The 13,309-nt window shown below is 37.4% G+C and overlaps 1 protein-coding gene and 1 pseudogene across 1 annotated transcript; both read right to left on the reverse strand.

Moving 5' to 3' along the window:
- Positions 1–1,323: 1,323 nt before the first annotated feature.
- LOC129755086 (probable cytochrome P450 313a4) lies at positions 1,324–13,239 on the reverse strand. Its single transcript, XM_055751421.1, has 5 exons — positions 12,837–13,239; positions 2,717–2,911; positions 2,465–2,650; positions 1,792–2,400; positions 1,324–1,726 (listed from the first exon to the last, which is right to left on the reverse strand). Exons 1-5 carry the CDS (start codon positions 13,000–13,002, stop codon positions 1,383–1,385), a joined length of 1,500 nt encoding a protein of 499 aa, XP_055607396.1. The 5' UTR covers positions 13,003–13,239; the 3' UTR covers positions 1,324–1,382.
- Positions 3,952–5,091, reverse strand: LOC129755089 (ubiquitin-conjugating enzyme E2 Q2-like; annotated as a pseudogene).
- Positions 13,240–13,309: the final 70 nt, after the last annotated feature.

Here is a 13,309-nt window from a genome sequence, read left to right on the forward strand (position 1 = left end):
GCAAATTTTTAGAGCGTAGTGTTTAAAAGATATTCAACAAACAAAGTGTCCAACCAGTCATTTTGACTGGTGCGGTCTTTCTAGTGTTAACCCCGGCCGTAAGATTCTGCACAACCTTTGAATCAACCGTTTTTTGCATGTAAACCCATACTTTCTTCAGTTCCTCGACTGTCTTCACTACCTTGAGTCGTTTAAGAAGGAGTCCTTGGAGTAGTGGGATGAGGCCAAATCCGGCCAGAAGATTGTTGGGATGTTGTGGGCCTTCAGGAGAGGAAGCAGCCGCTTCTGGAGACACTTTTTCATGTACACCTGTCCGTTCATCGTGTCCTGGGTCACGAAATATGCACTCAGCTTCCCACACATACAGATGGCTTGCCAAACCAGGAATTTATTCGCAAATTTGGACATCTTCTGAGTGCGGACATATGCTCCGGAACACTGAACTTATCATTGGCCATGAAAAACAAGTTGCCGGGGACCTGTTTGAAATCGGCCTTCACATATGTTTCGTCGTCCATGATGCAGCATTCAACTTTCGTCAGCATGTTGAAGACTTCCAGGCACGGGTTTTGGCGGACTTGTTCTGCTTCTCGTCGCGATTAGAGGCCTTTTGTACCTTGAACGTTCGAAGCCCAGCCTTAGTTTTGGCCTTCTGGACAAAACTTTGGCTTAAGTGCAGCTACTAAATCACATCCCGAACGGAGGCGTTCGGGTTTCGGTTGAAGGCCCCAACTACGCGGTTGAGATTTTGGGTGTTGTTGTGAATATTTTTCCTTCACTTCTGGGCTTCCGATCGATAGTCAATCGTTCCCCGAACCCCTTAATCACTCGCGAACTCGGAACGGTGCGAGAGATCCTTGTTCTCGTGATGAATGCGCAAGATTTTATCACGCACCAGCTGTTCTTCCGACTCCATTTCCTCAAGTTTTGATCACAATTCTTTAAAACTTGCAGGATGTAAACAATGCACTATGAACTAAATCCACCCAAATTTTTATTAAATTCTACCCAACGGTTAAAAAGTTAGAGCAATTTCATAGTGTGGCAATTTCATCGTGGACACACTTTATAATTTCTTTATAAATACCTCGCTTTAATTTCAAAAATAATTTTTGAGAATACGCAATTCAAAAAGGTCCAGATATTTGGACTTACATGTATAAGTGTTTGTTTCAAAACCACACTATGCCCTAAAGGCTTGAAGAAAGTCAATCGATAGTATCGGCCTAAGCTCTAAACAAATAAAAGTTAAAGTTAATATTGAGCATATTTATTAGACCGCAAAAATTAAAAACTAAAAAGGAACAATTTAACATTTCATAATCTTGAGATCGTGTTGATACCATTAGTTTCTCACTGATTCAAACTGAATTTCGCGAGCTTTACACCCTGAGCTCCAGTGAAACTTGGCAACCGTTTTTAATTTTCAGAATCAGTGAATAGTCGATATCCAACGTATCTAGCGTAAGTGTGGTGTGTAGTCGGTACTTCCTCAAAATATGGACCAGCATGATCTTCATTGAAATCCAAGCATATCGAATCCCAAGACAGTTTCGAGGTCCTCCACTGAACGGCAGGTAGGAATACGGATGCCTCTTGGCAACCTGTTCCGGCAGGAAGTGGTCCGGATTGAATTCGTTCGCGTCCGGTCCCCAAATTTGTACATTTCGGTGTAGTATGTACACCACCATGACTAATGTTGCTCCAGCTGGAATCATGTTATTATCTGTTGAAGAAAAATTCGGTTAGTAAGTATATTGGACAAGAAAAATTTAACTTGAAGATACCAACCATCCAGTTTAAAATCCGCCGTGGCAGTACGAGCCAGCATAGGTCCCACCGGGAAAAGTCTCATCGTTTCTTTGCAGACCATCTCCGTGTAGACGAGTTTAGAGACGTCTTCGATGGAGACATCATCAATGGGACAAGATAGCATTATCTCTTGGTAGACTCGATCTTGAACTTCCGGGAACATCGCTAGCATCAGCAAACAGTTGACCAGAGTCGTGGAAGTGGTATCATTACCGGCAAACGAAATTGTGTCCAAGTGTTCGATGATGTCCTCTCTATGGACCACTTTGTCTTCACGGACCATCTCGTATAGTTTGTCGATGAACATTTGCTGCTTTTTGCCTTCTATGTCATCATTGTCTTGAGAGATAACTGGTTTAGGTCTCTCTGAATTCTTAGCCACCATGACTTTGTACGATACGGCTCGCATCTGCTCGTGAGCTTCAGTAAATTGTTTCCCATCGCCAAACGCTCGGAAGATACAGTTTGGATAAAAGATGGGATTGAAAACGCGTCTTAAAATTGTTTCCACATATCTGTGCTGTCCTATTAGATGTTTTTCTCCATCCGGTGATGATTGAAGATTTAAATTCATACCACATGCGGTTGCTTAAATGTATAACAAATAAATTCAATCAACGTCCTTATTGTATAGAAGGTTGAAAATACCTACAATAAATGGTGTCCAATGTGCATTTGCCAATATCGAGTGATATATCGCATTCCCCTCTACCGAGGTAACATTCCAGCAATTTGACCATCTCCACGCTTTTTTCGTTGAAAATGGGTACGAACTTTGGCAACATTCCGGCACCAAAACAGGGACTAAAAGATTTCCTCAGTATTCTCCAAAGAGAAACTAAAGCGAGACAAAGACTTTATTATCCATTATAACATCAGTCTGAGTAAAATTTTAAAATCGTACCAGGAGCAGCAAATATGCCCCGATTCACGTGGAAGAAGTTGTACTGGATTGGTTTGCTGATACAGTGCTGGGAGTTGAGAACGGTTTGGAGCTGTTCCGGTTCGTAGACTATGATGTGAACTAGCGGTCCCACGTGTAGACACGATGGCGATGAGAAAACGTCTATCAGTGCCTTGAGGCCGTTGAAAAAGTTTGCTGGAAAATAAAGAAAAGATGCCTTTTAATGTTCTGCCCCTACCACTTCTTCATTAGTTGAATAATATGATCTTTTGATAATCACGGAATTTTTAGCGAAACCCACAACATAAAATAATTTTTTCTTTTTAAATCTGGAACCGATACATGTACATTAAGTTTTTTTTCGAAGCGGTTTGATTTTGCGTAAAAAACCCTAGTGTAGGGGAGATAAGGGCATAATGAGCACCCAGGGCATAATAAGCACTCCTTTTTTCTACAAAAGTACGTATTTTCTTAAAGAAATTTTCATGTGGATTTGTTTCGTACTACCTATAGTATTAATTTTTCACAAAAATAGAAATATCCTTTTCATCTTTACAGAAATATTAAATTATAAAAAGCTAGGTTCTCAAGTGACGAAAATATTATAATTTTTGAGCACCACCAAATAAGCTTTTATGACCTTTAAATCATCTTGATCTGAAATGTACGCACTGCAACATGATTTACACATTGTTTCTCAATTTTCACCATCATAAAATTTTTGATTTTTCACTTCAATCAATTTTAAAACGCGTTTTTACTAAAATTTGATGACCTGGGGCGAACAGAGCACTTTTAATCAGGGCAAGATGAGCGTTTTCTGCCGTATATTCTAGCAGCGAATTCAACTCGATGAAGTCAACTGAATAATAGAGCTACAACTTGACTAGTTTCATCTGTCGATTTGGCCTATTGGTAAGGTGTCGGAGAGGTAATCAGTAGACTCGAGTTCGATTCCTGTTCGATTTTTTTTGCACATGCCATTCATGATTGTAGCGGAGCGGTCATCGAAGTAAACGATCGCGTTTTTGTTCGTTTCACAACTCTCCTCTTTATTAATCCTAATTGTTCCTTATATATATACCCTAAAAAAGAAATGAACTTAGTTCATTCTGAACAGAACTAAGTTCATTCTCTCTCTATTTCTCTTTTTGACTACTCAGTCAACACCTGTTTTTTTTTCAATTGACTTGCCAACAAGAACTTTTCGGGCCCCGGACCCACTTGAGTTCTTGCTGACAAAGTTGATAAAAAAAACAAAGCTGATGAGTAGCAGTGTTCGCTTCTCGGTACCCTGGCCAATAACCTTTTACAAATCTACTTTGCGTTGGAATTGGCCTCAGGTCCGTTACATCTCCCCCTACTATCTGAGTTTGAAGCTATTCTAGAAGAGTATAGCTTCAAAACAGGGGAGCGCAGGAATCTAACTTTTATCTAGCTAATCGAAGATCCAAAATGCCGACCTTGGTTGAACTCCAAACTTGCGGTTTAGTTAACTGAATTGCTGTCATCCTTTGTATCGTTCCTGTTGCTGGCTTGTTATTTTTCCCAATCTGTGTGTTGGCTGGGGCTTATCTGCTACGGCTGTTGTCTCTGTGCTTCCGGTCGCTGTTTGCTACTGTAAAGATTAGGACAGTTTGCTGGTTTACTGCTGTTCCGATTGCAGCTGCTTAACCCCGTTCAAATTGCTTGTATCCGTCCTCCTTTGCCGGAGTGAACCAGCCGTTCTTCTTGTGGATTTGGACCAACGATTTGAAACTCTGCTGTGCACGCGCCAAGCTGTCCTGGCCCTATGAATGATTCTTGGTCACACCAAATTGTATTCGGGCTGTACCCTTGACTAGAGTGGCCGCTTTCTGCATTATAACCGCCTTGACCGTGTATACTGAACTCCAGTCTTGTTCCGTGAACCACTCCATACAGATTTCACCACCCACCAGTACGTAACCACCGAATGAACGACCCGAACGAACTGTGGCTCGAATAGATGCCTCTCCTTCAAGATGATGTTGAGCAGGATGCTGTCCTTGTCCCTCTTTCTTCTTCAGCAGGACAAGATCGTTGTGCAACGGGCGGTCCGGGTCGACCGACATCAGCCGTATGTTCCACTCGTAAATCGAAACGTTGACCAGCTCTATCGAGTATATGTTGCTCTTGCACGAATCGGACCGGTAGATGTCCCGTAGTTCCTTCATCAACCGATCGGTCGCCTGTACCGAACCTGAGAATGATCCGTTCAGATAATCTTGTCGTTGACTTCGACTTAGTCTTTCTAGAGTTGCTAGATGTTCTACTTTCATTTCGTATTTCTTGGCTATACCCCGTGCATTTCCATATCCTCCTCGCCTTCGTTGTCCTGATCGCTTTCGCTCGACGTCACCGTCTGTGTTTTTTTTCCGTTTCCATGCCCATTTTCCGATTGAGCTTTTCCGCTCCGTCCGTCTTTCAGCTTCGTCCATTGACCCAGTATAGTTTCTTCCCCTCGTTGATTTCCTTCTTGTTCTCGTTAATTCCCGAGTTGGCTTCACACTTTCGGATGTTGATGGCGTCATCGATAGCATTTTAGTCTTCTTCAGCGGTTTCCCTAATTCCTATTCAATGTAAGTGTTCGTGAAAAGAAAATATTCTAGATATATTTCGATAAAATTCTTTGACCTAAACTCTAGCAAATTCTTTAGCTTAATATCTGTTTCCCTATTTATTGATGTTGTGTTAGTAGTTTTATGGGGTTAGTAGTGGGCGATTTAGTATTTTTTTTTTCGCATCTTTTTGTTGTGTGTTTTTTTTTCTTCTTGCGAGTCAAATTTCTTTTTTTTCGCATCTTTTTTTTTTCAACTTATGGTGCTTTTTGTTCTTTTTGCGAGTAATTTTTTTTTCGCATCCTTTTTTTTGGTTTTTTTTTAAATTGTGGTATTAGTGGTTTTTTTTCAATTTTTTTACGCTCATCCTGCCCTGATTAATGGTGCTTATACTGCCCCAGGGGGGTTCTCATTATGCCTCTACAGTGACTGGTTTTCTGCTTTCGGCAAAAAATTTAAAAATGCCTTTTCAAATGTTTTTATCTACTTTTTTAAGTTTCATCCAATTAGGCAATAGACTATTTGAGTCTCTGAACACGAAACAATGATGTAATTCACATATTATAGCTGTTCTCTATGGTTAAATAAGCGTTTTCCTTAAGGTGGCCATTATGCCCTTATCTCCCCTAATTGTTTTTGTGCAAATTTAAAAATTCTCTAAAAGAAATTTTCGACTAAGGACATTTGTCTTAGACCAAACTAATTACATATCTCAAGATAACCAAGTAATAACCTGTTCAATGGAGGTGGAGGTGAGTAAATTTAAACTTTTGAGTTTGTAATGGGAAATTGAATATTTTGTACTGAAAAATTAATATAATTTTTGTTTCTTTTGTGGAACTGAGCCGGCTTATGGTTTTTGAACCAATTTATGAACTCTAACAATTTTAAATTCGACAAAGTTGTTCAACGAAAAATTTCCTTGAGAGAATTTATAAATTGGAACAAAAACAGAAGCAGGCTCGGTTCCACAACAGAAGCGAAAATTGGTTTTTCATTACTTAAAAATCTGCAAAAAAAATCATGGTTTTTAACAGAAACAAAGCTATTTAGACCCCAGGGTTTTAGAATTTCAAGAATGACCTCAAATATACTCAGTTTATTGGTACCGTGCTACACCCATAGAAGAGGTAGGAAAAATCCAATGCCTATTTAACACATCTTTGTGCTGAAAATGCGCTAAGTTTTTGTACCAAAGATGATATGATTAGGAAAGCACTACTGGCATAAAGACTCAAACTCCCAAGCAAAATGACGTATGACTACTACATTCAAGCGAAACAAGAAAACATTTTATGGGATTTTCATCCTATTGGATAATTCATCCCAAAAAATATAGTGTGAATCGAACTCACTGAAACATCTCATCTTGGCTTGTCAGTCCGTTTTCTTACCCAGTGCACCATCTGAGTCGGTGAGCAAACGAAAGTTTATTGTCATAGTCATTCAGCCACCGCCATTTACCAAAAAACGCAGTAGACATTGGTCGTCTACCATTTTGTCGTTGTTTTTCATAAATTTTTTGTCTTTGATGGGTATAGGATGAGAATGAGAATGTGGTGGGAATGCCGGCTGGTTTACATACACACTAGAGTGCCCCAAATGACCCGACTCTTGAAAAAGTTGTGCGCTGCAGGCTAAAATTGATCCTAGGCCTAGTACAAGATCTCATGTCAAATTTGGGCCAGATCGGATCACGGGAAGGCGTCGCTCAACGAGCCTAAAGTTTGTATAGGATTTTGAAATATTTTGTTCTGGAGATACATAAAAAACCAATTTTTCATCAATAACTTCTGCCGATTTCTTTTGAATACGGCTTTTAATAAAGTCTAAACATGACAAATATTTCAACCGAAGACTGAATTTCGATAAGAGTTAAGATAAAAAGGTTATTAGGCTTCAAAAATGGGCAAACTTTTGAAAAAGTGGTATTTATGAGTCGAGGCGGCAAAACATATTGACGCCTCATTAACAGTGATGACTAACACTCTTAAAAAAGTAAGCCCATTTTTGAAGCCTAATAACTTCTCTATCTTAACTCTAATTGAAATAAAGTCTCCGAATGAAATATTGGTCATAATCTACGTTTTAAGAAAACCCGTATTCAAAAGAAATTGGCTTAAGTGAGCCAAAGTTATTCACGAATAACTGGTTTTTCATGTTTTTTTTTGAACAAAATGTCTCAAAATCCCATACAAATTTAAGGCTCGTTGAGCGACCCCTTCCCGTGATCCGATCTGTTCCAAATTTGGCATGAGATCTTGTAATAGGCCTAGGATTAATTTATCATGCAGCGCATAACTTTTCTAAAAGTCGGGTTATTTGGGGCACCCTAATACACACACACAGTTCCTTTTTCCATTCTCCTTCGTCTTGTGATGGGATAGGGAGGGACGTGAAAACGTTTTCATTTTGTTTCCTTTAGTCATACGCAATGCAGTTTGCTGGGAGGTTAATGCCGACGGTCGAAAATCTAATCATCTCCGGTCGCGTTATTTTCTTATGCCAATTATGCTATAATATTGATTATTCACGATTGGCATAGAGGCTAAATTTTGGGTGTACCATACGTTCCAATGAATTAATAATATTTATGTTGGGAGCACAACTGCTAGAAAGCAGTGTACTCCTGGACTCCGATCACTGATATTTTTTTATGTGAGTGAGAATGGGGTTATTTTACACAGAAGTTCCTAATCTTAGAACATATTAATTTTGAATTTCTTTGATCCCCACCACTGGTCATCGACCATGGATATAGCGGCATTGCTCGCTTTGGAAAGAAAAATTTAAAAAAAGTTTTTTATTGTAGCATCCATGCAATCGTTGGAACTTTACCCTTTCCAAAGATTTCATGATAACTTCGACAAACTTTTGTTTGAAACAGGTGTTCACTACGAATCCGGTAAGAACAAGACGAGCGGGGGCGAAACGAGCGAGGTGGTTAGACCAAGTGGAGCGTAATCTGGCGAACGCGAGGTGTCCGAGAAATTGGAGAACGGTTGCCATGGATCGAGTGAATTTTAGGAATTATACTATCGCAGATTTTTTTCCAATCGCAGCACTCCGACAAGTTTTCACACACGCGCACGTAGGTTACAAAGAAGTGATAAACAACGCTCTACACACAAGGTTGCCGAAAAAAAATCTTTGTTTTTGAAAAAAAAAACTGACTTTCTTTGATTTTACCGAAAAGTTTTGTGATGGTTTTCTGTGATGCTATTTCTTCAGATTTCTGTTATAGTTCATGATAAATTGGGTTTTTTTTTCTTAACTTGTTAGGAAAAATCAATTAACATTACAAATTTTTTCATACTTTCTAATTCAAAGTAAAAAAATCTTAATTTTATATTGCCAAAAAATAAATAAAATTGGAAATCCTTTTTTTAGAAAATTTTGTGAAATATGTGAATTTTTCATAATTCTATGTTCTGTTACACAGATTCTGTGACAAAAATTTGCTCAAAATTTTGTGAAATTACAAATTTTTCTGTTAATTCAGCAACCTTGTCTACACAGCGCCTGAGGAAAACGATGCTCAAAGTCTTTACTTCGAAGAGAGAGACTGTTTCTTTCCTGACGATCACTTTCAACGATTGATACATTAGAAGTACGATATTTAATTTTTTTACGTTTTGAATCAATTTAACCACTAAAATACTAAAATTGAATTTTCCCCGATGGAGTGAAATTAAAAATGTAATAACGATACCTAAGCTAGCATGGAATGAATGTGTAATCGCGGTAAAAGATTTGTTTACAGGATCCAGTCCTTACAAAGTTTGCAAACTCAGCTATTCTTATGAGTGTCCTACCTAGGATAAGGAAACCCGGGAGATATTTTCGTATTTAAAACAAACGCAAAGCATTTATAGAAAAGTCTTCGATCGCATTTAACCGGTTATAAGCTGAAACATTTTGCAACCGAAGCGCCATGTCTTATGTACAGCTAATCACAAAAAAAAGACGAGGTAATTTATAGAATTTTCAGGTCTATCATCAAGTTGCAATCCAAGCATGCTTTTCTCTAAACGATTCGTGGATCAATTTTGTTCAGCATTTTTTAATTCAAAATGGTTTTATTAAGGGGGTAGGGTCTAACGGGTATAAAAAAACACCATTTTCACGATTTTTTTCTAGAGCTATCGTTCAAACAAATGTATTAAAAATTTTTGCATTATACAGAGCATTGTTAAAAGAACATTTAGTAATTTTTTCGTAGAAAAATATTGAAAAAATGAGCCGGTGACGGAGCACTTTCGAACATACCTTTTAGAAAACAGGATTTGCGGTGGACACTGTATCTCAGCACAGAATCATCTGAAGTCAAAAAATCAGAGCAAAATATTTTTAGTAGATGTTTTTCTGGACCTCAACGTTTTTATTTAACTTAAAAAATTTTTTAGGAAATTTTTGTGGCTGTTTGAAGTAAAAACTACGATTTTTCACGGAAAAATCCGCCATTTTTCACCTGTAAAATCTCCCCAAAGTAAAAAAAACAAAAAAGAAAAACGTTGGGGTCTGGTATTTTATATGTAGAAAATATGTTCCAAATTTGAAAAGAATCGGATAAGTAGTTTTCAAATAACGATGTCCACGGACTTTAAAAACGTGCTTTCGAGAAAAACGCGTTTGAAGTTTCTGCTTTTGCTTTCTTGCAGTGTTAGATAGGAGGAGATAAAGGCCTATAATTTCTACAGTTTTGCTTCAATTGACTTGAAAATTTGACACAACATTCTTGAAATGTTTTACAATAAGAAAATAAAAAAATAAAAAAATCGATTTTTTGAAAGTGTTAGACCCTACCCCCCCCCTTAAGGCATTTTACTTATAATGTTTTTATTTTCCCGAGGTTTTTTCTAATAAGGTGTGTATTCAAAAATAATGCAACACTTTGATTTGTTAATAAGTTTTGAATACATGATTGGAAATTGATGACATTTTCAGCAAAGCTGCCTAGTTATGTCATGTGCATACTTTTGTGACGTTATATTAAATGATTTTTGAGATAGCATCTTAAACAGAAGTTTTTCGTCTTTTATTTCTGGGCACCACTCACGCCATTTATAATGTATACTATGAACCTTTCTTTTTCTAAATCAATGCTTTTCTTGATTACATTTTCTATTGCCTGAAGCTTGATTAGAAAATTTATCAAATATTTTATTTTAGTAGAAGTTATGGCAAATTTATCCGATTGTCCTTCTTCGGCGCAAAAACAACATATTTGACCTTCTATCAATCCACCACAGTTTTGCGTAGGTAATGGCACGATTCCAGATCCAAGCAAAACAGAGTATAAACATTTTGGGACCTATTGAAAGGCTATGCAGGCAAAACAGTTGCATTTGGATGCAGTCGTCTTTGTATATTTAGCCAGTCATCGTGTCAATCGTTATGAAACTTCGACTGATTTACCATTTCCATTGAACGCCTCCTCAACATCCAGACATAATTTTTTTCAACTTTTTATCTTGTTTAACTCCGGAAGATATAGGCTACATCACTGATGAACTGATGTACAAGCTAAGCCTTGAAAAGTGTGTAAAGTCCCGACGACCGTTTTGAATCAATTTTATGTTCTTTGGTTGAACCACCAGATGTCTCCAAGGACACCAAAAAGAGGAGAAAGAAGAAAATGAAATGTAAACAAAACAAAGTAACACATTTTTAGTCAATTATGAAAAGTTCTTATCTATTTGACGAGTTTCGAGCAAATTGATGTTGAAGATTCGTTACACATTTCTGATTTGCATTATCAAAATTTTACGCTTAAAGCTGTTTTTCAAATTGCTTCAAACTAGCACTAATAAGCACTTCATATAAACAGATATGATGCGTGAAAATGCCCGCTCAGAGAAGCCTAGAGTCTGTATTTCATCGTTGGATTGTTAATTTTAAGCTCAACTGGATAAAATAACTGGTTCGTCTGGCTTATTCAAAGTTGATAGTTAGCCTCTTTAGTAAAAAGAATCAAGGTAAAATGAACCAGCTAAATTTACCTTGTTTGTGAATATATTGAAGCCGTCCATTTTTCTACGATGTAAGTTTATTAATTTTTGTGATCATATACAGTTGCGCTCTTCCAAGAATCAGTTACTTCAAAAGTTGATTCGACTTGTTTAATTGATATCATTTTAAATTTTGAATACGTTTCTGGAATTTTATAATTCAAGCTTGTAAATATATTTGTCATTTCATCAGTCTGTCTAGTGACAGCTTTATAATGATACTATTTTTCTCAGCTGAAATTTATTCGTAGTTCATCTAATTATATAAAGCAGACAAATCGCTTTAAATTGTATTTAAATTTATTTATGAATGAGTTCAAACACCATTGCGCTCTCTCGAAAAATTCTTACTTTCAAAAGAGCTATCTATTGCGCCGTTCAAAAGTTACAAATCAAGCAATAGATGGAACTGTTTTTCGTCACTTTTCAGCGGCTTCTTTAAGAGAGAGCACTGGAAATTTTACACAAGTTTCTGAAGATTTTTTGTTCGAGCTTGTACATCAGTTCATCATTGGCGACACTTCTCAACGAGAAGTTTCGGGCTAGAAACCTGCCAGGTGCTCGCTTAAGCGTTCGTTTTGCTTTTATTACGATTTTTTTTTCAAAATATTTTCCTACTGGCAGTCCAAATATTTTGCAAACGATTTGACCACCGTATTTTGTATATTTTAAGGTGGGCAGCCTTTCTACCATCTAGAAATAATGTCATGCATGTTTATTTGTCAGCTAGATGAACCAGCCAGAAAAATTTACTTTTTTTTATCATTTCCCCCATTGAAATTTTTCAAGTTTTTCTTGATAAAACCTCTCACAATGCTTAACTTGACAGAATTAATCATCTTCACTTTTGTTCACATTTTAGCTCGCTGTTAGATTCTCTAGGACTCCTTAAACAATTTACCACTGTTTTTGGAACTCCGACAAGGACTTGTCTGATTTTTTTCTCTATTCTGCCCAAAAACTTTCGTCAATAAGTTTCTATATGAGATGCTATCTCATAAACCACTTGACCAATTTTGCACATGTAAACATGACAATACTAGGAAGCTTCACTGAAAATTTAATTAATTTCCATCCATGCGTTCTAAAGTTATTCAGAAAACGAAGTGTTGCATTTTTTTCGAATACACTCCTTAGGAGGGGTTGTTCAGCATATGTTTTGAAACATTTTTTTTGTATTTTAAAAACAAGATATGGATGTTGGTGATGGTTTTCTCAAACGATTTAATGGCCAGTTAAGATTTTCCAAAGTTTTTGTTAGTAAGAATAAAAATTGTTGATGATACTAATTATGACACCTTTTCTTTACCAGAAACTTCTAATCACTTCGGTTCAAAACTCTTAGTTTTAAGTATGACTTAGATAACAAATTTAAAAACATTTAAATCTATTAACTTAGAACAAAATCAACTGTCGCCTGAACAACATAACTACAGCTCGACAATAGAGAAGAAGAAAGTTTGATCTTTTAAAACTAGTTTGGTACCTATACAATTCTTAACTATGAATCAGATTAAAGTTGAAACGTACGATTTTGTCGGATTTTGTACAGCAGATACGTGTGTCCTATGATCGGTAGGGCTAGGGGGCTACTCATGTTCGAAGTTGCAGCCAGGATTTTCCGGTGGGACCACTTGTAGTGAATCAGAACGGCAACCAGAGTGGCCAAACTCCAGAAAAGTATCACGCCCCACATGGCGGTGTAGATCCCAAAACACTTCCGAAAATGACACTGAACACCCGAATAAGACCAAGTCAACGACGGCTGGGAAAAAAGATCCGTGGCTTCACTTTCTACACTCGCGAATTCAAATGAGCCGCAACTAGCCCCTTGTAAGATATTTTATTCGACAACATTGAGTACCTACACAAATTGTTGCCGCCTAAGGCTGAACGCACGTTGTCGCAATGTGGCTTATTATGTGCTAAGCCGCGACGCGTGGCGTGAGATGATTCAAAACATAGCCTTCGTCTGGATGCCTAATAAAACGTTCCATTCAAGA

This window comes from Uranotaenia lowii, chromosome 3 (assembly GCF_029784155.1).
Source record: "Uranotaenia lowii strain MFRU-FL chromosome 3, ASM2978415v1, whole genome shotgun sequence".
Classification (NCBI taxonomy): domain Eukaryota; kingdom Metazoa; phylum Arthropoda; class Insecta; order Diptera; family Culicidae; genus Uranotaenia; species Uranotaenia lowii.

Excerpts from the sequence above, each read along its gene's own strand:
- LOC129755086 (XM_055751421.1), bottom strand. The coding sequence starts at position 13,002 with ATGTGGGGCGTGATACTTTTCTGGAGTTTGGCCACTCTGGTTGCCGTT. Across the intron at positions 2,651-2,716 it reads GGGCATATTTGCTGCTCCTG|TTTCTCTTTGGAGAATACTG; the intron begins GTACGATTTTAA and ends GTCTCGCTTTAG. Across the intron at positions 2,401-2,464 it reads CACATTGGACACCATTTATT|CAACCGCATGTGGTATGAAT; the intron begins GTAGGTATTTTC and ends TATACATTTAAG.